Source organism: Oryctolagus cuniculus, chromosome 7 (assembly GCF_051225735.1).
Source record: "Oryctolagus cuniculus isolate XC-2025 breed Fujian yellow rabbit chromosome 7, ASM5122573v1, whole genome shotgun sequence".
Taxonomy (NCBI): domain Eukaryota; kingdom Metazoa; phylum Chordata; class Mammalia; order Lagomorpha; family Leporidae; genus Oryctolagus; species Oryctolagus cuniculus.
In genome coordinates, this window is record NC_142873.1 from 156,686,765 (window position 1) to 156,705,856 (window position 19,092).

General features: G+C 54.3%; 1 protein-coding gene across 1 annotated transcript; it reads right to left on the reverse strand.

Annotated features, from left to right (window-relative positions):
- Window positions 1-1,069: 1,069 nt before the first annotated feature.
- Window positions 1,070-18,740, reverse strand: AADACL3 (arylacetamide deacetylase like 3). The gene is made up of 4 exons (XM_002721511.6): window positions 18,373-18,740; window positions 14,487-14,703; window positions 10,598-10,661; window positions 1,070-8,585 (listed from the first exon to the last, which is right to left on the reverse strand). The coding sequence occupies exons 1-4, from the start codon at window positions 18,538-18,540 to the stop codon at window positions 7,811-7,813; spliced, it is 1,224 nt and encodes a 407-aa protein (XP_002721557.1). The 5' UTR covers window positions 18,541-18,740; the 3' UTR covers window positions 1,070-7,810.
- Between the last annotated feature and the right edge of the window lie 352 nt (window positions 18,741-19,092).

Here is a 19,092-nt window from a genome sequence, read left to right on the forward strand (position 1 = left end):
CTGGAATCCTTCCTGCCTCTTTCCCCTTCTACATTTTTGTCCGTTTGTCTCTTCACGCTTGATTCAGAAAACTTTCTTGTTACTTAATTCCAGTTCACACACTTTTCTTCAGGTGTGTCTCGTGAAATCACACCCATCTGTTGAATTTTTAATTTCATGTTTCAGTTTTAGAATTTCTGTTTGGAGCCAGCATTAGGGTGGCATAGCAGGTAAAGCCATGGCCTGCAATGTTGGCATCCCATAAGGGCGCCAGTTTGGGTTCTGGCTTCTCCATTGCTGATCCAGCTCCCTGCTGATGGCCTGGGAAATCAGTGGAGGATGGCCCAAGTGTTTGGGCCCCTGTACCCATAGGGGAACCTATAAGGAGTTCCTGGTTCCTGAATCCTGACTCCTGGCTTCTGGCTTCAGCCTGGCTCAGCCCCAGTAGTTGTGGCCATTTGGGGAATGAACCAGAAGATGTAAGACCTCTTTCTCTCTCTCTTTTTCAAATACATTTAAAAAAAATAATTTCTCTTCATCTCATGTATAAATGCTTACATATAAAATATCGTGCCACTTTTGGCGATTCTAATTTTTAATATTTTATCTACTGAGTTTTCAAACTACCAGTGTTTAACTCTGTAATTTTCAAATTTAGATTCTACTTTCTTAAGCATAGTAAGCAGATTTATTCTCGTCTGTGGATATTTTTTATTTTTAAATATTTATTTAATTGAAAGGCAGAGTAACAAAAAGAGACAGACAGACAGAGAGCGAGAGAGAGAGAGGGATTTTTCATCTTCTGATTCACTCCCTAAATGGCCACAACACCTGGTGCTGGGCTAGGCTGAAGCCAGGAGCCAGGAACTCCATCCTGGTTTCCCAGGTGAGTAGCAGGGGCCCACGCACTTGGGCCATTTCAGTTGTAGTCCCAGGGGCATTAGCAGGTAGCTGGATTGGAAGTGGAGCAGCCGGGACTCAAACCAGCACTCCAGTATGAGATACCAGCATCATAGCAGCAACTCAACACACACACTATAATACCAGCTCCCGTAGATTTTTTTTTTTTTTTTTGACAGGCAGAGTGGCAGTGAGAGAGAGAGAGACAGAGAGAAAGGTCTTCCTTTTGCCATTGGTTCACCCTTCAATGGCCGCCACAGCTGGCACGCTGTGGCTGGTGCACCGCGCTGATCCAATGGCAGGAGCCAGGTGCTTCTCCTGGTCTCCCATGGGATGCAGTACCCAAGCACTTGGGCCATCCTCCACTGCACTCCCTGGCCACAGCAGAGAGCTGGCCTGGAAGAGGGGCAACCGGGACAGAATCCGGCGCCCTGACCAGGACTAGAACCCGGTGTGCTGGCGCCGCTAGATGGAGGATTAGCCCTAGTGAGCCACGGTGCCGGCCCTGTGGATCTTTTTAAAACTCATTTCTGTGGGTTCTTGTTGCTAGCTCTTTTCTTCTTACATGGCTGGCATTTCAAAAATTATTTGCAAACACAATTCTAAGACTAGATATAACCCTCCTGCGGACATATTTGCTGTCAGCTTTTCCAAGAACCTGCAAACACTAGAAATCGGGGGCATTCTTTAATTCAATCCAAGCTCCATGTTCTCGGTTGTTGTGTGTTCACAATACAATGCGCTCAGCCCTACGACAGAGAAATGGCAGTACACAATGCAAACCTCAACGCGAGCCGTAGGAGGAGAATCTGACCTGCCTGGGGTAGGGAGGCTTTCCGGAGAAGGCGATGTCTGAGATGAGACCCAAGGGGTGAATAATTAATTGACTTCCCCCTCTCGATCCAATATGACCTGGAAACACGGCTTGGAGACTGCCAATCAGCTTCAGGTTATTGCAAAGGACAAAAGTGTTTGGAGGGTGTTGAATCTGGAACAAAGACCAACTTGGCTTCAAATTCCAGTTCTACCACTTAGCTGCCACTTAACTTTAACCAAGTTCCCAGGCCAAGTGAGCCTTGGTTTCCCAACTTATAAACTGGGAGTACGGATCATGGGCTTTAGCGGGTGACGTAACCAGGAAGAAAAGAACATAGGCCAACAGTTTTGCCTGCTTCGCTGTAAAGCCGGAAAGCTGATGTTTCAGGGCTGGCCTGCGGGCGGGCTGCACACCGCGTCCCAAGGCGCACATCGCCTCATTCCTTATCTCAGCTCCTTTGCAAAGCAGGAGGACCTGCTCGGGCTGGGTCTGGTTTCCTCAGCTGTGCACCTCCCTCAAGGAACAGAGGAGGAAAGCACTGTCATCGACACAGTGACAGGCCTGAAGCTCTTTTGCGATTTTACCATCACAACACCCCCTCCCTTGTAGCCCCTTTATAAGCTTAAGCCCCCAACCACCGTCACCCAGCAGAGCGGGAGTCCTTGAGACACTGAGGTTTGCTGCCCTCTCATCTGTCGACAGGTTAAACGAAACCTGGTCCTCATTCTTCTGACTTGGCGCTGGACACCGGGACAATGATGAGAATGCAATGAGATGTCACCTATACAGCATCTAGGACCATGTCACAGATCAGGAGTCAATAACGGTTCCATCTTGCTTCTCTTTGTGTCCAACGCAGGCTCTTTGCTAGTAACAAAATGTATTCCCTTTCCTGCACGAGAGGAGTGGACGTGGAAAATCAGAGCAGAAAAATCCCCAGGAAGTCATTGTGGATTCTCTTTCATTAGAGAATTCCCGCATCCAGAGCAGCCTGCTAACCCCAGGACCGGCGTCTTCACCTTCAAATGAATGGATGAGTCCTTCCGTGATGCCGCAGGCGGGGTTTCACGTTTCGTGGGGATGGAGCAGACCCTGGAGAGCTTTCTCCAGGACTCGACTGATGCCTGGAAACTGAACCCCAGGCACTGCCTTATCTGATTGCACCTCAGAACCTTGCAAAGGCAGTGCTGCAGCAGGGAATTCTGGCCAGGGAGCAGGGCCAGCCTGGCAGCCCGTGGAACGGGGAGCCACTTTGCTGGCAACGGCATCCTCTGCTTTGTTAGAGGCAAGGATGTTAGAGGCCAAGGCTCAAGAATGTGTCGTTGGAGTTAAGGAACACACAGACTTGCCAGCCCGCCCAATCCCACCCGACAAACTGCCAAAGCCATCCATTCTCCTGCTGATTGAGGGTTGGTTGTCACCATCTGACTTCCCTCCTGAACTGAGACCTGCTGAAGGAAGGAGGGGGAGACAGGAGTCCTGATGTCATCTACAGCTAGAATGCACCCAGCCAACACTTCTCCACCTTAAATCCCTCCCAGAGAATCCCCCACGCAGAAGGAAGTGTGTGCCAAAATGTTTGTTACAACGAAAAATTAGAAACAGACCAGAGGTGTCCGTCACCCAAACACTGTACTAGGGCCATAGCCTGGACTACTCCGCAATAGCTACAGAGGGTAGGATAAAAATGTTTTCCCCAGGCGCTCCACTTCTAAGATATATCGTTGAGAGGGAAAAAAAATAAACAACTCGAGTTGCACAACAACAGGTATGGACCAATCTCTTTGATGTAAGAACATGTGGCAAAGTCGTCCCACAGAACAACAGCCTGCGTTTTCAGGGGTGCCTATCTGTGGATGCGCACACACAGAAGCAGGCTTACAATAGGGCTGGCACACCACCCTGCCAGGCAAATAAGAGGGAGCCGAGGATACAATCAGTGAAAAGGGACCAGGGTGCGAGGCGGGAGGTTGGGAGGGACCTCAGCCTCATGGCTGGCCAACAGAGGCTCAGCCTAAAAGAATAAATTTGAGCATCATTTAGGCAATTGAAAATTAAATTTGCAGAAGACAGACCGGAAGTGGAACTGCCATGCATGAGTGCATGCTCAGCTGTGAAACTGCTTCTGTACCCTTTCAACGTCCATGCTGTGGCCGTGTGACCGTCGTGTCCGTGACTGGTGAGCAGCGGGCTGGAGAGACTACGGTTTGCCTTGTTCTACTTCCCTTGGCCACAGGCTGGGGATATTTCCAACAGAAGCTGCTCCATCAGTCCCAGGCCCGGAGCAGGCGTAGGTGGAAGCAGACCTGCGGCTGACTTGCGGACGTCATGCGAGCAAGAAAGGGACCTCCATGGTCACGAGCTGCTGGGACTGTGGCCCCACTTACTGCAGCACAGCCCGACTGTTCCAGCGCACGGACCAGAGAGGGAGCAGGCAGCCACTCTGAGCAGAGAGTGCAGGGGAGGAGAGGCAGGTTTGGGGTCCGAAAGGCAGAGGGGCCCTGGGTGGGGGCAAGGCGGATCTGGGACAGACCCTGAAACGGAAGTAGGTGAGGAGTGGCAGACTCATTTTGCTAATTTGCAATTTGCCCCAGCACCTGTTCTCAGCTGCCTACTGACTCCAGAAAGCAACTCACCATTCTCTATCAGACGGCCCTGTCCCAAGCTAACTGGCAGATCTGCCCGAGGACACAGTCCCAGAGCATCTGGCTTGGAGGGAGTGGGGGTGTCTACCTGCCCTGGGCACGGGCAGCGGGGCACCTCCACCGTGAGTTCCTGCAGGGGCCTCCAGTGGCCACTTTTGACACTGGTCAGACTCAGAGAGCTACAGCCAAGAGAGCAAAGGAAACCAGAGAACAAAAATGCCTTGAGTTTTTCAACCTGACTCAGCTCAGACAGTAGCTGACCACTACCTGGATAGGAATCGACTGAAATAAGATCACGTGGCTTGGCAATGGCGTCATCTTAATCCCCAGAGACAAGAAGAAAAAGAGGGGCCAGGGCTGTGGCACAGTTGGTTAAGCCAACTCCTGCGAGGCCGGCATCCCACATGGGCGCCAGTTCAAGTCCTGCTGCTCTACTTAGGATCCAGCTCCCTGCTAATGTGCTTAGAAAAGCAGGAGAAGGTGGCCAAGTGCTGCGTGGGAGTCCTGGCTGGAGCTCCTGGCTCCTGGCTTCAGCCTGGCCCAGCCCTGGCCGTTGTGGCCATTTGGGGAGTGAGCCAGAAGACAGATTGAAGATCTCTCTCGCTTACTTACTCTCGCTCTTTCTCTCTCTCCCCTGTAACTGCTTTGCAAGTAAATCTTAAAAAAAAAAAAAAAAAGAACAAGAAAGAAAAAAGAGAGCAATAGGCCAGCGCCGCGGCTCACTAGGCTAATCCGCCTGCGGCACTGGCACACCAGGTTCTAGTCCTGGTTGGGGCTCCGGTTCTGTCCCAGTTGCCCCTCTTCCAGTCCAGCTCTCTGCTGTGACCAGGGAGTGCAGTGGAGGATGGCCCAAGTGCTTGGGCCCTGCATCCCATGGGAGACCAGGGGAAGCACTTGGCTCCTGGCTTCGGATCAGCGTGCTGGCCACGGTGGCCATTGGAGGGTGAACCAACGGCAAAGGAAGACCTTTCTCTCTGTCTCTCTCTCTCTCTCACTGTCCACTCTGCCTGTCAGAAAGAAAGAAAGAGAGAGAGAGAGAGAGAGAGAGAGAGAAAAGAGAGCGATAATGCTGGACTAATGGCTCATGGGACATCACAGAGTTTTTGCCAGGCAAATAGGGTTTGCGGTGGAGCGTGGACAGGAGCAGGCCTTGGGAAATCTACAGAAGCAGCTGGCCTTGAGCTCTACTGGAAAGACAGGACCTGGGTGTTATTAACATGAGTTGTGGTTCCTCATCTGTACAGTGGGTTTAAGAATACCCAGCATGTAGGGTTCATGCAAGGAACACAAGAGGTAGCAGCTCCCATGGAGATGGCCCTTAGGGGACATTCGCCCCCTCTCTTTTTCATTCCTCATGGATGGGTTGCAGGCAGGACAGCAACAAAATGCTGAAAGGCAACCAGAGGAGCCTGTGAGCCACTGGGGCCGGAGGGCTTTGCCTCTCCCACCACCTGCAGAAGGAAGGAGCCCTGCACAGGCGCCTTCGCCCCTTAAAGTGCAGCCCGTTCATCTGCACTGGGCACAGGCGTCCAGGGCTCCCAATGCCTCAGCACCCCACAGCAGGCCAGCTCATGTCCCTCCACCCGCCTCCTGCGGCAGAGGTGAGACAGCAAAAGCCATATTCCAGAGGGCTGGGACATCAGAGAGCCCGGTGGAGGACTGGATGGTGGTGAAGATCCGGTAAGAGGGAAGCAGAGTCACAGCCCCTTCCTTTATCAAATGGGCCACGCAGGCAGGATTCCCACGGAGCAAGGGAAGTGCAGGAAGCGAAAGTCAACGACGCGGAGCTCTCCATGGAAACCTTCCTCCAGGGGGATCTGTGGCTCAGCGGGTTAAAGCCTCAGCCTGCAGCACCAGCATCTCATGTGGGCGCCGGTTCAGTCCCAGCTGCTCCACTTCCAATTTAGCTCCCTGCTAATGTGCCTGGGAAAGCAGTAGAAGATGGCCCAAGTGCTTGGGCCCCTGCACCCACGTGGGAGACCCAGAAGAAACTCCTGGATCCTGGCTTTGGATCAGCTCAGCTCCTGCTGTTGCAGCCTTTTAGGGAGTGAACCAGCAGATGGAAGATCTCTCTCTCTCACTCTTCCAAATAAATAAATCTTAAAGCAAAAACCTTCCTCCATCACCAGTCACCACTCCAGGCTTCCAGCCTTTCTCCTGCCCCTCCGCTTGGAGGGACCATGCTCTCCAGCGTCCAGTACCCTCCATCAGAGAGGTGCTGGCTGCCTTCCCCACACTCAGTCCGCCCATCAGAGGCGGCTGACTCACCCAGGCTTCGATAGGACCTAGTCCTGGTCAGCGGGAACATTCTGTTCTCTTGATTTTGACAACTAGCCATACCAGTCTGAAAACCAATAGAGCCATTGAGTTGCAAGGAGAGTTTTGCTAGAACTGTTGCGAATGAAGCAACTGGATAAGAATGAACTTGACCCTGGAGCAACATAAGCATAAAGCTGCCCAAGGCCACCACCGCATGGAGAGGTGAAGAGGAAGGTCAACACCAGGCGCTGACAGAGCAGAGAGAAGAAATGGCAGCCACTGGCACTGCTCGAGTTCACGCATCAATTCTTGCCTGGCTTACCCCTGACGGTCATTGCTACACGAGCCCCAATACTGTCTGTCTGATTTAGGCCAGCTTGTCTTAAAACAGAAACGATCCCTAACAATATGTCCCTTTGGTCCTCTCCTGCCATCCCGCAATGGACACGGGTGAGTTGGGTTAGGCTCGGCTTTCATGGGTCCCTGCCCTGGCCTCGGCTTCCCTGCTGCCCCCTGTCCTTTAACTCTTAGACTCTTGTTTCAGGGCCCTGGGTTGGAAGCTCAATTTTGACTCCACGGGCTCCACAGCAACCCTGTCAGGCAGTTCTGGGTGTTCATCTTCCTCTAGGGGCCAACTAGCATGGGAAGCCTAGCCAGTCTGTCCCAGCTCTTCCAGTCCAGGCCATCAGAACTCGGAGCCCAGAGGCTGGGCAACAGCAGGAGCAGTGTCACTGGGACCCCAGAGGAAGAGCTGGAACGCATTTCTCCACCACCCAGCAGCCTAGAACATCAGCACTCCACCTCCACCTTCTGGGCCACAGGGAAACTGCACACGGTGGCCAGGCATGCGTGCCACGCACCACCTGGATCAGCCTCCCCAGCCGGAACTCTGTGTAGCTCAGAGAGGCTGTGAGTAACTCTTATGTGCTGACTCCATCTCGCAAATGGCCACCAAAAATTGTAGGTTCCAATTTCCCCAGCGGTGAACACAAACAGAAAGCCCCAGCCCCACGCCCCAAACCTGTCCCCTGGGGCTCTCCCCCAGGCACCAGGAAGGGCTCGCAATGTATGATTCCAGAACCTGCCCCAGGAAGGAGACCTCACCGCCGTCTCCCTCTTTAGCCCCATTCAGCATCACCCAGATCAGCAACAGGAAGCCCCGTGGGGGATGGGACAGTGGCGTGGCTCCAGCCCGGGAGGAGGAGGAGGGTCACAACCCCCGGATAAAATGGACCACGAGATTCAGGATTCTCTTGGAGCATGGGAAGTGCAACAAGCCCAGGTCGATGGTGTTGAGCACTCCGTGGAAACCATCGTCCATGTGGTGCCAAGTCACCGGCACCCCCAGGTCTTCCAACCTCTTCTTGTACAGCAGGGAGTGGTCCCGCAGAAGATCATACTCACAGCTCACGATGCAGGCTTCCGGGAGCTGAGACATGACGCTGTCCTCGGCGATCAGGGGCGAGCACATCAAATTGAGGAGGACCCTGGTCTCCAGGTAAGCATCTTCGTTCAGGGGCGCCCGGGGCACGGGCTGGTAGCCTCTCTTCTTAAACCGCTCCGGGATGTTTTCTGCGCCCACCCACTTGTCATACTTCGCCCAGACTTTGGCAGGTAGATGGGCGCCCTTCTTGAGGGCGCTCTGCCAGGAAGGGTTGATATCCATGTAGCAGCACAGACAGTAGAAAGCCAAATGCCACGTGAGCAGGGGGATTTTCTCGTTCTGCTGAAAGGAAGGGGACTGGAAGTCCAGGGCTTGGAGGGCAGGGTAGATCAGAACCTGAGCCCGAATCCGGGGCAGATCCGGACGGTTGAGGAAGGTCTGACAAACCACCGTTGCCACGCCCCCTCCCACGCTGTCACCACCGACCACGACTCGTGCTGGGTCCACGCCGTACGCGTTCAGGGTCTTCAGGAACTGGACGGTGGCCGCCATGCAGTCTCTCACCATGACCGGGAACTTGTACTTGGGTGACTTTCGGTATCTACAAGGGAAGTCAGCAACACAATTGATACTCACCAGCCCAGCAGAGTCGCAGCTATCCGTGTGCAGGATCTCTGCGCCTACGTGTCTTCCATCAGCCGCCTTTTCTGACACTTGGGCAGGTGGAGTTAGAGGTGAGGCTTACGCCAGACGGAAGAAGACATGAAGTCTTCATCATTAGCACACAGGCTAATTCCCTGTGGCGCAATCACCTGCTGAGGGACCAGCTGTGGGTACAAGAGCCCTGCCAGCTGCCTGTTGGCCAATGACCTTGGTATCACCTACACCTGCCCCATCTACCTGAGCCACCTGGTGTTGCCTCTCTGCCTCGCATCTGTTCTACTTCCTGTTTTATGATTTCATGAACAGTTCCAGGCTTGCTTATATTTTGATTCTAGTGACTTCTGCTCCTATAGTTTGGATATGATCTTAGTGTGTTCCCCAAAGCATTCATGTGTTGGACGCTTGGTCTAGGGTGGTGGTATTTGGAGATGTAGAACCTTGAACACTCAGAAGAGATTAAGGCAGTTTCCCAGAGATGCCTGTTCTCACAAGAGGCTTGTTCTACAAAACCGATCCTGACCCCATACTGCTCTCCGGCTTCCTGTTCTGAAACAGGCCCCTCTCGTCCCATGCCCACCATTCACATCAGCCTTGGGTGATACAGCCAGATGGGATGAGGGTCCTCACCAGAGTCTGCACCGTGCCTTGAGGAATTTAAGTACCCAGATGGTGAGCTAAATACACCTCTTTTCTTTATAAAGTTAGCCTGCCCCGGGTATTTCATTACAGCATAGAAAAATAGGCTAGTCCACCTGCCATGGCCCCAGATGCTGTGGGGGAGACCTTGTAGACTTAACTTCCACCAGAGGCCAGCAGACAGCCTGCCCAGCACCCTGACTCCTGACTGTTGCTCTGTGGAGATGCCAGCCTGGCCCTGCACTCTTCCATTGTTGAAGAGATTCCAGATTTTGTGAGAAGTCTCACCATGGGGAAGACGGACCAGGTTGTTTTAAAAGACAAAAAGCAAATGCCCTCTGGGACAAACAAAGCTTCTGGCAGCCCTCTCCATCCCGACACCCCCATTCCAGACGGCCCTGGGCTGGTGCTGCAATAGCAATGCATTTAAATCCGAAATCCGGCTGGCTTGGGGTTCAGAACGTGAGTCACTGGGGCAGACTTGCCGGCAGAGTCTCCTGATGATCGCTTGGCTTGGCAGGACCAGGACAGGAAGGCACAGAGTGCCAACCGCTGCAGTGAGATTCCATCTCAGCGCAGGAACCGTGTGGGAACCGAGAACTGTCAAATGAGGACTTTGTCCAGGTCTCTTTCTGTCTCTCGCATCTACATTTAGGCCTTCGCTTTTCACGCTGCACAACTGGGTCTTCCCCAAAAAGCCGGGAAGCATCCTCCCGAGACCTTGGCAGCTGCTGTTTCCTTGTGCATTTAGATGGCTCTGCAGGAGAAGCCTAACTAGGGGCATCAAACAGCAGGCCAGGAGCCCAGGAGGGGCCAGCCCACGTCTTCCTCCACCAGCACCCACGTGGCCTTCCTTGAGGTTCCGGGTGGGGTGGGTGGGTGACTCTCAGAGATCAGCTAGGAGGAAAGAGTGGTCTGGTCTTGTCTGTCTGTTTGTTTTTGATTCCATGGGTGGATGTCAACCAGGAGGAGGGACCTCCCTCTTGGGAGCACTTGGAAATGGATAGGCAGGGCTGGGGTTGTCTTGGAGATGGCGCTGGACACCTCTGGCATTTAGCAGTTAAATGTCTGGAACAGGCAGCGCTGTCTCACTCAGCAAAGAACCACTCCACTCCACTGCGCTCCCAAAGTAAAGCTCTGATTAAAAATCCACTTCCCTCCCAGCTTCTAAACAATTGGGTGCCCAGAAGCCACCCACGCGCCCATTCCCAGCCTCCTCTGGGTCCCCGCCTCCCTTCTCCTACTCCTCTCTGGCTTCTGGTCGTCCAGAGCTTCCGAGCCCTCTTCCCGCTCCCCACTCTGCGCGGTACTCACCCGACAGCCAGGACCACGGCGTCACTCTTCTTTGACAAATAGGAGTACACGCCGTGGTGGGTTCCTGGAAGACAGGAGGTTTCCACGCTCACTGGGAAGCCCCCTTCAGCAGCCTGCGCCAGCCCCTGGCCGGAGCCCCTGGCCGCTCCCCGCACTGGGCTCTGCAATTCAGCCTCTGGCTCTTGAGCAATTCAACTTTCCCACCCGTGGGGCTGCCTGAGCTACATTGTCCCAGACACCCGTGCCCTGCCGGACTCTGCAGATCGTGAAAAATGCCTGAGAAGCTGTTTGGTTTCTGTTGGGAGCTCCGGGCTCAGCAGACCGGAGTTCAAACCCCACCCTCACTGCCGTTTAGCTTGAGCTAAAATAGTGCCCAGCACACCACCTAGCCCACCTGAGGCTTGATTTCTTCGTCTGTCTAATGGGGACAACGATGATGTCTCCATCGTAGGGGGGCTGAGGAGTTAAATGAGTGGTGTACGTACGGCAGGGTGGGCTTCACGCTGCAGCCGGTTAAGCCGCTGCTTGGGACTCCTGCATCCTACCTTGGGGTGTCTGGGATCGAGTCCCGCCTCCACGTCCGATTGAACTTCTTGCTAATGCACAACCTGGCAGGCAGCAGATGAGGGTCAAGTCCTTGGATTCCTGGTACCCACACCCAGATGGAGCTCCTCGCTTCAGCCCAGCCCAGCGCTGGTTGTTGTGGGCATTTGGGGAGTGAACTAGCAGATGCAAGATCTCTCTCTCTCTCTCCCTTTCAAATAAATAAATAAAAACTTCTAGATAATAAAAGGTGAGTCTTTGGAGCCACTGTTGTAGCATAGAGGGTAAAGCCGCCAACTAAGATGCTGGCATCCCATATGGACACCAGTTCAAGTCCCAGCTGCTCCACTTCTGATTCAGCTCGCTACTAATGCACCTGGAAAAGCAGTGGAGGGTGGCCCAAGTGCTTGGGCCCCTGCACCCCGCATGGGAGACCCAAAGGAAGCTCCTGGCTCCTGGCTGTTGCAGCCATTTAGGCAGTGAATCAGTGGATGGAAGATCTCTCTCTGTCTCTACCTCTCTCTGTAACTCTGCCTTTCAAATAAATAAATTAATTTTTTTAAACGCCTACTCTTTGTCAAGTTTTTTTTTTTTAAATGTTCATATAGTCGTGCCTGTCCTGTGAATATAACTATTCATGTTTCTGAATATTGGTAGCTACTATCATTTGTGGTAGAGACCACACCACCAAACCCCTTATTCTCAAAGCCACCACGACGGGACCCTGGCCCCCCACAAGTTGGGAAGCACTGCTAAATCCAAGACACCACGTCCCACTCTCTCGTAGGGAAAACCTAGGACAACCGCCTCACTTCTGAGTTTCCCCTCACGCGTTCTCCCCACGTCTTCGGTCTGTCTCAGGCCACACCGGGTGTGAACAATGAGGTGTTTCATTGACGATATCCTTATTTGCAACTCAGTAGCGGGGCGGGGGGTGGGTGTGCAACGTGCTGAAAGCCACTGAATGATACCTTGAAACAGCTGATTTTCATTTCTGTGAATTTCATCTCGATAAATGCACATTTCCCACATATGTGTGTGTACGCTTCGCGAAGTTGATGAAAAGAAGGGTTTTTTGATGCAAAAAATGTTGAGATTGATACAGAGCTTTTCATGAACTTTTTGGGTGTTATTTTCATTTTGCTTGAAAGGTGGACAGAGAGAGACGGAGAGAGATCTTCCATCTACTGGTTCACCCCCCAGTGCTTACCATAGATTGGGCTGAGCCAGGCCAAAGCCAGGAGCCTGGAACTCCATCCAAGTGGGCAGCAGGGTCCCCAGGACTTGAGCCGTCACCTGCTGCCTCCCAGAAGCTGAGACGCTGGAGTCAACAGCAGAGTAGGGACTTGAATATGGGATGCACTCCAATATGGGGCTCAGGCGTCCCAGGAGAACTCCTGCACCAAAACGCCTGTCCCCATGAACTTTTTGAAGATCTCTCATATGCATGAATTTCAAGATATTTTTCACCAGGGCCGGCGTTCTGGTGTAGCAGCTAAAACCTGCAACACTAACACCCCATATGGCCGCTGGTTCGTGCCCTGGCTGCTCCACTTCCAATCTAGCTTCCTGCTAATGGCCTGGAAAAAGCGGCTGAAGATGGCCCAAGTGTTGGGAGACCTGGATGAGGCTCCTGGCTCCTGGCTTTAGCCTTGACCCAGCCCTGGCCATTGCAGCCATCTGGAGCGTGGACCAGCCAATGGAAGATCTCTCTGTGTCTCTCCTTCTCTCTCTAAAACTCTGACTTTCAAAGGAATAAATAAATCCTGGCCAGTGCCGCGGCTCACTTGGCTAATCTTCCGCCTGCAGTGCCGGCACCCTGGGTTCTAGTCCCAGTTGGGGCGCTGGATTCTGTCCCGGTTGCTCCCCTTCCAGTCCAGCTCTCTGCTGTGGCCCGGGAGTGCAGTGGAGGATGGCCCAAGTGCTTGGGCCCTGCACCTGCATGGGAGACCAGGAGAAGCACCTGGCTCCTGGCTTCAGATCGGCACAGTGCACCGGCCGTAGCGGCCATTTGGGGGGTGAACCAATGGAAGGAAGACCTTTCTCTGTCTCTCTCTCAAATTTTTTTTTGTAACAAACCAAATTTACCCTTAAAAACAATTTTTTTTGACAGGCAGAGTGGACAGTGAGAGAGAGAGAGACAGAGAGAAAGGTCTTCCTTTGCCATTGGTTCACCCTCCAATGGCCGCCACGGCCGGCGCGCTGCGGCCGGCGCACTGCGCTGATCCGATGGCAGGAGCCAGGTGCTTCTCCTGGTCTCCCATGGGGTGCAGGGCCCAAGCACTTGGGCCATCCTCCACTGCACTCCCGGGCCACAGCAGAGAGCTGGCCTGGAAGAGGGGCAACCGGGACAGAATCCGGCGCCCCGACCAGGACCAGAACCCAGTGTGCCGGCGCCGCAAGGCAGAGGATTAGCCTAGTGAGCTGCGGCGCCGGCAAAAACATTTCTTAAAACATATTTGCGAGACAGCTTCCATCTACTGGTTCATTCCTGAAATGCCCTCCACACCAGGGCTGGCTGGGGCCAAAGCTGGGAACCAGGGACACAAGTCAGCTCTCCCACGTGGGCGGCAGGAACCCACACTGCCTCCCAGGGTCTGCACCAGCAGGCAGCTGGGACCAGGAGCCAGAGCCAGGGACTCGGTGTGAGTTACTAACCCCCAGGCAAAACGCTTACCCTAAGCTTAGCTTTTAAATCCAGTTTTAGAGGAACCTTATTGAAGTCCCCTGGTGTATGTGTGTGTGTGTGTGTGTGTGTGTGTGTGTGTGTGAGAGAGAGAGAGAGAGTGAGTGAGCACTCTGGGACACACTAAATGTACCAGTGTCCCTGGTCCTGGGATGATGACTTTCTTTTTTTTTTTTTTAAAGATATTTATTTACTTGAAAGTCAGAATTACAGAGAGAAAAACAGAGAGACTGTCAGATAGACAGACAGATAGACACACACACACACACACACACACACACAGAGATCTTCCATCCCTGGCTCACTCCCCAAATGGCTGCAATGGCCAGGGCTGAGCCAGCCTGAAACCAGGAGCCAGGAGCTTCTTCCGGGTCTCCCACGTGGGTGCAGGGGCCCAAGCACTTGGGCCATCCTCCGCTGCTTTCCTAGGTCGTCAGCAGGGAGCTGGATTGGAAGTGGAGCAGCCAGGACTCCAACAGGCACTCCCATATGGGATGCCAGTGTCTCGGCAGCTGGGACAGGAACTGGTGCCCATGAGCAATGCCGGCTTTGCAGTCGGTGGCTTTACCCGCTGCATCGCAGCGCTGGCCCTGACATTGTTTTAAACCCTTGATTCAGCATGTCGCGTTCCTTTGGGAGGTCTGTGGACAGGGCACTTACTCAAGCTCCCCATGATGGTGCCGCCACCATGGTAGAACACAACGCCGGGCCTGGGGGTGCTGGACGATGCCTTGGGCTGGTAGAGCTTCGCCCGGATGGTCCCGAAGCGGAGATCCGTGACCAGGACATCCGGGTCCTTCTTTGGCACCCTCAGGTCGTGTATGAAACGGACAAACTGGGGCATCGAACAGATCCCCAGCTTCTCAAAAACCAAGCCCTGTTAGAGAGAGACGAGAAAACGCGTCAAGGGTCTCTGCCCAGGGGTCTGCAGGTCCCTGGGGTCCGGTGGCCACCCCTAGCTTCAGCAGGTGGCAAGAGAGCTCAGCTTAGGGAATTACAGTCAGGTTGGGCCAGCCCTGCTCCGCCTCCTGAGTGGGTGCCCCCTCACACTTGCAGTAAAATCCAACCCCACTCAGGTGCTACGTGGCCTCAGGCCTGCCAGTCCCTCTCAACCCTCTCCGTCTGGTGTCTTCAACCCCAGCCAGGATAACTCCGGCTTCTGGTTCCCCCAGAAATCCCCCTCCCCGGAGCACCCCGGTCCCTCTGAGGCTCCCGCTCCACTGGGCCTGGACACGATGACTTCCCAGGTCTCCCTGGGCCACCCCAGCCCACCTGGCCATCCCTAGGCTTTTGTGGCCATGCTTAGAAAAAAGTGGGGGTGGCCGGCGCCGCGGCTCAATAGGCTAATCCTCTGCCTTGCAGCACCAGCACACCGGGTTCTAGTCCCGGTCGGGGTGCCGGATTCTGTCCCGGTTGCCCCTCTTCCAGGCCAGCTCTCTGCTGTGGCCAGGGAGTACAGTGGAGGATGGCCCAAGTGCTTGGGCCCTGCACCCCATGGGAGACCAGGAGAAGCACCTGGCTCCTGCCATCGGATCAGCGCGGTGCGCTGGCCGCAGCGCGCCGGCCGTGGCGGCCATTGGAGGGTGAACCAACAGCAAAGGAAGACCTTTCTCTCTGTCTCTCTCTCTCTCACTGTCCACTCTGCCTGTCAAAAATTAAAAAAAGAAAAAAAAAAAGAAAAAAGTGGGGGTGGGGGAGGGAGTCCCTACTAAAATATTTGAGAATAAAGTAATACAGTGCCCAGGACGCGCTGTCTAAGCAACTGGGGCCGTGGGGACGGTGTTGTGGCACAGCGGATTGAGCTGCTGCTGCGACACGGCATCCCACATGGAGAGCATTTGGAGTCCCGGCTGCTCCCTGCTGTGGCCTGGGAAGGCAGTGGAAAACGGCCCAAGGGCTGGGGCCCTGCACCCGCGTGGGAGACTGGGGCGGAGTCCTGGCTCCTGGCTGCATCTTGACGCAGACCCGGCTGTTTCTGACATTTGGGGAGTGAACCAGAGGATGGAAGATCTCTCTCTATCTATCTTTCTCATTCTGCCTTTCAAAAAAACCAAACACATCTTTAATAAAAAGAAAGAAAGAAAGAAAGAAAGAAAGAAAGAAAGAAAGAAAGAAAGAAAGAAAGAAAGAAAGAAAGAAAGAAAGAAAGAAACTAGAAAGGTAGGGAAGGGTGGGGCACAAATGAAACAAAGCTTGGCTCCAGCCGACAGCTCAGGGCCGGCAGACTCTCCACCTTCTCTGGGACGTGCCTGAGAGTTTGCACCATACACAACACCAAATAAAGGCGCCTTCCCCCCGGGGCCTCTTTCCAGGAGTTCACAGGCCGTTGCTGTGCCACAACCACTTTGGCCAGAAGGAAGGCAATTTTACTTAATAGTCATCAAACTGTTCAAGTGAATGTGGGATGTCATAATATATTTGCTACCTCTGTGCACATCAACGAGCAAGCCCTACGGGCCACCTTCATATGAAGGTGCTCCTGAGAGTTAGTGGCCTCCAGCATTGGCATCCCACATGGGTGTCGGTTCGAGTCCTGGCTATTCCACTTCCAACCCAACTCCCTGCTAATGCACCTGGGAAAACAGCAGAGGACGGTGCAAGTGCTCGGGCCCCTGCACCCACGTGGGAGACCCGGAAGAAGCTCCTGGCTTCAGCCTGGCCCAACCCTGGTCATTGCAGCCATTGGGGAGTGAACCAGTGGAAGAAGACCTCTCTCTCTTTCTCTCTCTCTACGACTCTCTGTAACTCTGCCTTTCAAATAAATTAAATAAATCTTTAAAAAAAAGTTAATGGAAAAATAGAAGGAAAAGATGGGTTTATTTCTGTGCCAAAAGATTGAAGTCCATGCTTAGCTTTTTCATGACGTGCACTTGTCTGAGGTTTTGGAAGACCCCGCATACTACTTTTTTTTTTTTTTTTTTACAGGCAGAGTTAGACAGTGAGAGAGAGAGAGACAGAGACAGAGAGATCCTTTTTCCATTGGTTCACCCCCCAAGTGGCCGCTACGGCAGGCCCGTTGCAGCTGGCGCACTGCACCGATCCAAAGCCAGGAGCCATGTGCTTCCTCCTGGTCTCCCATGGGGTGCAGGCACTCAAGCACTGGGCCATCCTCCACTGCCTTCCCGGGCCACAGCAGAGAGCTGGACTGGAAGAGGAGCAACCGGGACTAGAACCCGGGGTGCTGGCACCGCAGGTGGAAGATTAACCTAGTGAGCCGCGACGCCAGCCCACTACCTTATTTCTAAGGAGTGGGAGGCTGTGGTTTGTCGCAGCAGCTACAGTGGTGGAGTGACCGCAGTGGCTGGCCCTCTTGCCATCGGGCTGCAGCTCTGCCGTGGAGGCTGCTCTGGTCTTTGTCCACTATGGGAGGAAACGCTACATTCCTGTCACACCTTGGTGGTGAACGTAGGGCCATTGCGACCCCATCCAAATCCATGGGCCCCTTGCATTCTGTCCCCCACCGGCTCAGGGAAGCCGGGGGAAGAAGCCCTGCTGTAGCCACTGCCCCCGTGCACTTCCCTCTTAGGGTTCGCCTCTGCATGGTTTGCTGGTTTACCAGCTGTCTCCCCATCCCCACACAGCAAGACCCCAAACTCCTAACGGCTGACCTGTTTGTGTCTCTGGATCCCAGAACTGGTGTGTGGCACACAGCAGGTGCACAACCCCTCTTTGCAGAAAACAGCCAACACACAGTACCAGCGGCTACACGTGTGGAGGGCCTGGCAGGTGCTCCCAGCACAGCTTCCCCCACAGCACCCCCACAAAAGGCCCTGATGTGTGTTCCCATTCTGCAGATGCAGAAGCTGAGTCGCTGCGATCGGGAACCTGGACCGCAACCTCTTCAGGCCGGAGGAACCCCAGGGCCCAACGTCACTTTTTCAACATCACATCTCACCCGGGAGGGAAGAAGCCCAGGAGGGGAGACCCTGGCACTTGCTTCCCCGTTATGTACGAAACTTGAAGGAAAGAAAGCTTTCCCGTGTTCCGTTCCTGCCAATGCCCTGCAGAAGGGCCACCAAGTCAGCATCTACACGGTTCCCGCGGTGACAGCTCCCGGATGCCACACGCTGACAACAGCAGGCAGAATCAGACTGCGACACACAAACACTTCTCCATCTCCCAAAGGTGCCAAGATATTTGTGAAGTTGTATCCGGCCACTTGGTGCCTCTGTGCTGATGGCTTTGTGACCTGTTTGTGTTGGCGCTCGCTGGCTCTGGCCGGTGGACGGGTGGCCCCTGGAGCTCAGAGATTGGGAAACTCCTTCCTGCTCCACAGGGGGCCCAGAGGGACAAAGGGAGACAGGTGCCAGGGCAGGGGGCCCAGCTGTTGACTGGGAAAAAAAGCGAACCAGGCTCTGAGGTTTGCGGACAGCAGCTCGGCCAGCGTCGGAAGAGGCTGAGAGCTGTATTAAAAGGGTTACTCTGTCCGAGCACGCGCCGTCCCCCTGCCCGGCGGCGGCCCCTGTCTGTGCCCGCTCCCTGGAACCTGCACGTGCCTGATTTTCTCAGCTCCCTCCTCAAGCCGTGAGTAACATGCAATACTCACCCAGGTTATCACCAGCTGTGTAAGACAAGAGAGAACCCGCATTTTCACGGGGTGGCCGATACCCGCCGGGACATCTTGCCTGAGGAAGTGGGTGCAGATGGCCCAGAGCCACACCCCTGAGGACAGCACACACACGGCCACGAGCAAGAGCAGGGCCAGACTCACCATGCTGCCGCTGCCCACAGGAGGCGGAGCGGGAGCTGTGTGCAGCAGCCCAGCCGCGGCGGCTCTGCTCACTTATACATCACCACCCACCCTCCCCTCTTCCCTGCCTCCTGAAAACATTGGCCCAGCCCACGTGAGTCACGGACTCAGGTGACGCTGTGGTTCTAGGTCAAGGTCCGGCCCCAGAGAAAGTTGCTTGTACAGCTTAGCCCAAGAGAGACTTCCAAAGCTCTGGCTTAAATCCGGGCTTTGCTGGAGACGCCCATGGGTAAGCCACCATGTCACCTTGGATGTCACAAACTCGACCACCCCCACCTGCCCTTGGACCTCACCACTCACCCCCTTATATCCGCTCCGACGACATTTGCTGTTCCTGAGCCTACTGAGGCGGTCCCAGGGCCTTTGCACATGCTGGCCTCGGTGCAGCAGTCTCCCCCCAGACTCCATCCCTCCCCTCCCACAGATCTTGGGTGACATGTCACCTCCTCCAGGAGGCTACCGTGGCCACCTTATTTAAAACTGTGCCCCCACCCCTGCATGCCTGTGCTCCCCTCC

Coding starts and splice junctions, on each gene's coding strand:
- AADACL3 (XM_002721511.6), bottom strand. CDS start 18,540: ATGGTGAGTCTGGCCCTGCTCTTGCTCGTGGCCGTGTGTGTGCTGTCC. Junction 10,662..14,486: donor CACCATCATGGGGAGCTTGA/GTAAGTGCCCTG, acceptor CCTGTCTTCCAG/GAACCCACCACGGCGTGTAC. Junction 8,586..10,597: donor GCCGTGGTCCTGGCTGTCGG/GTGAGTACCGCG, acceptor CTTCCCTTGTAG/ATACCGAAAGTCACCCAAGT.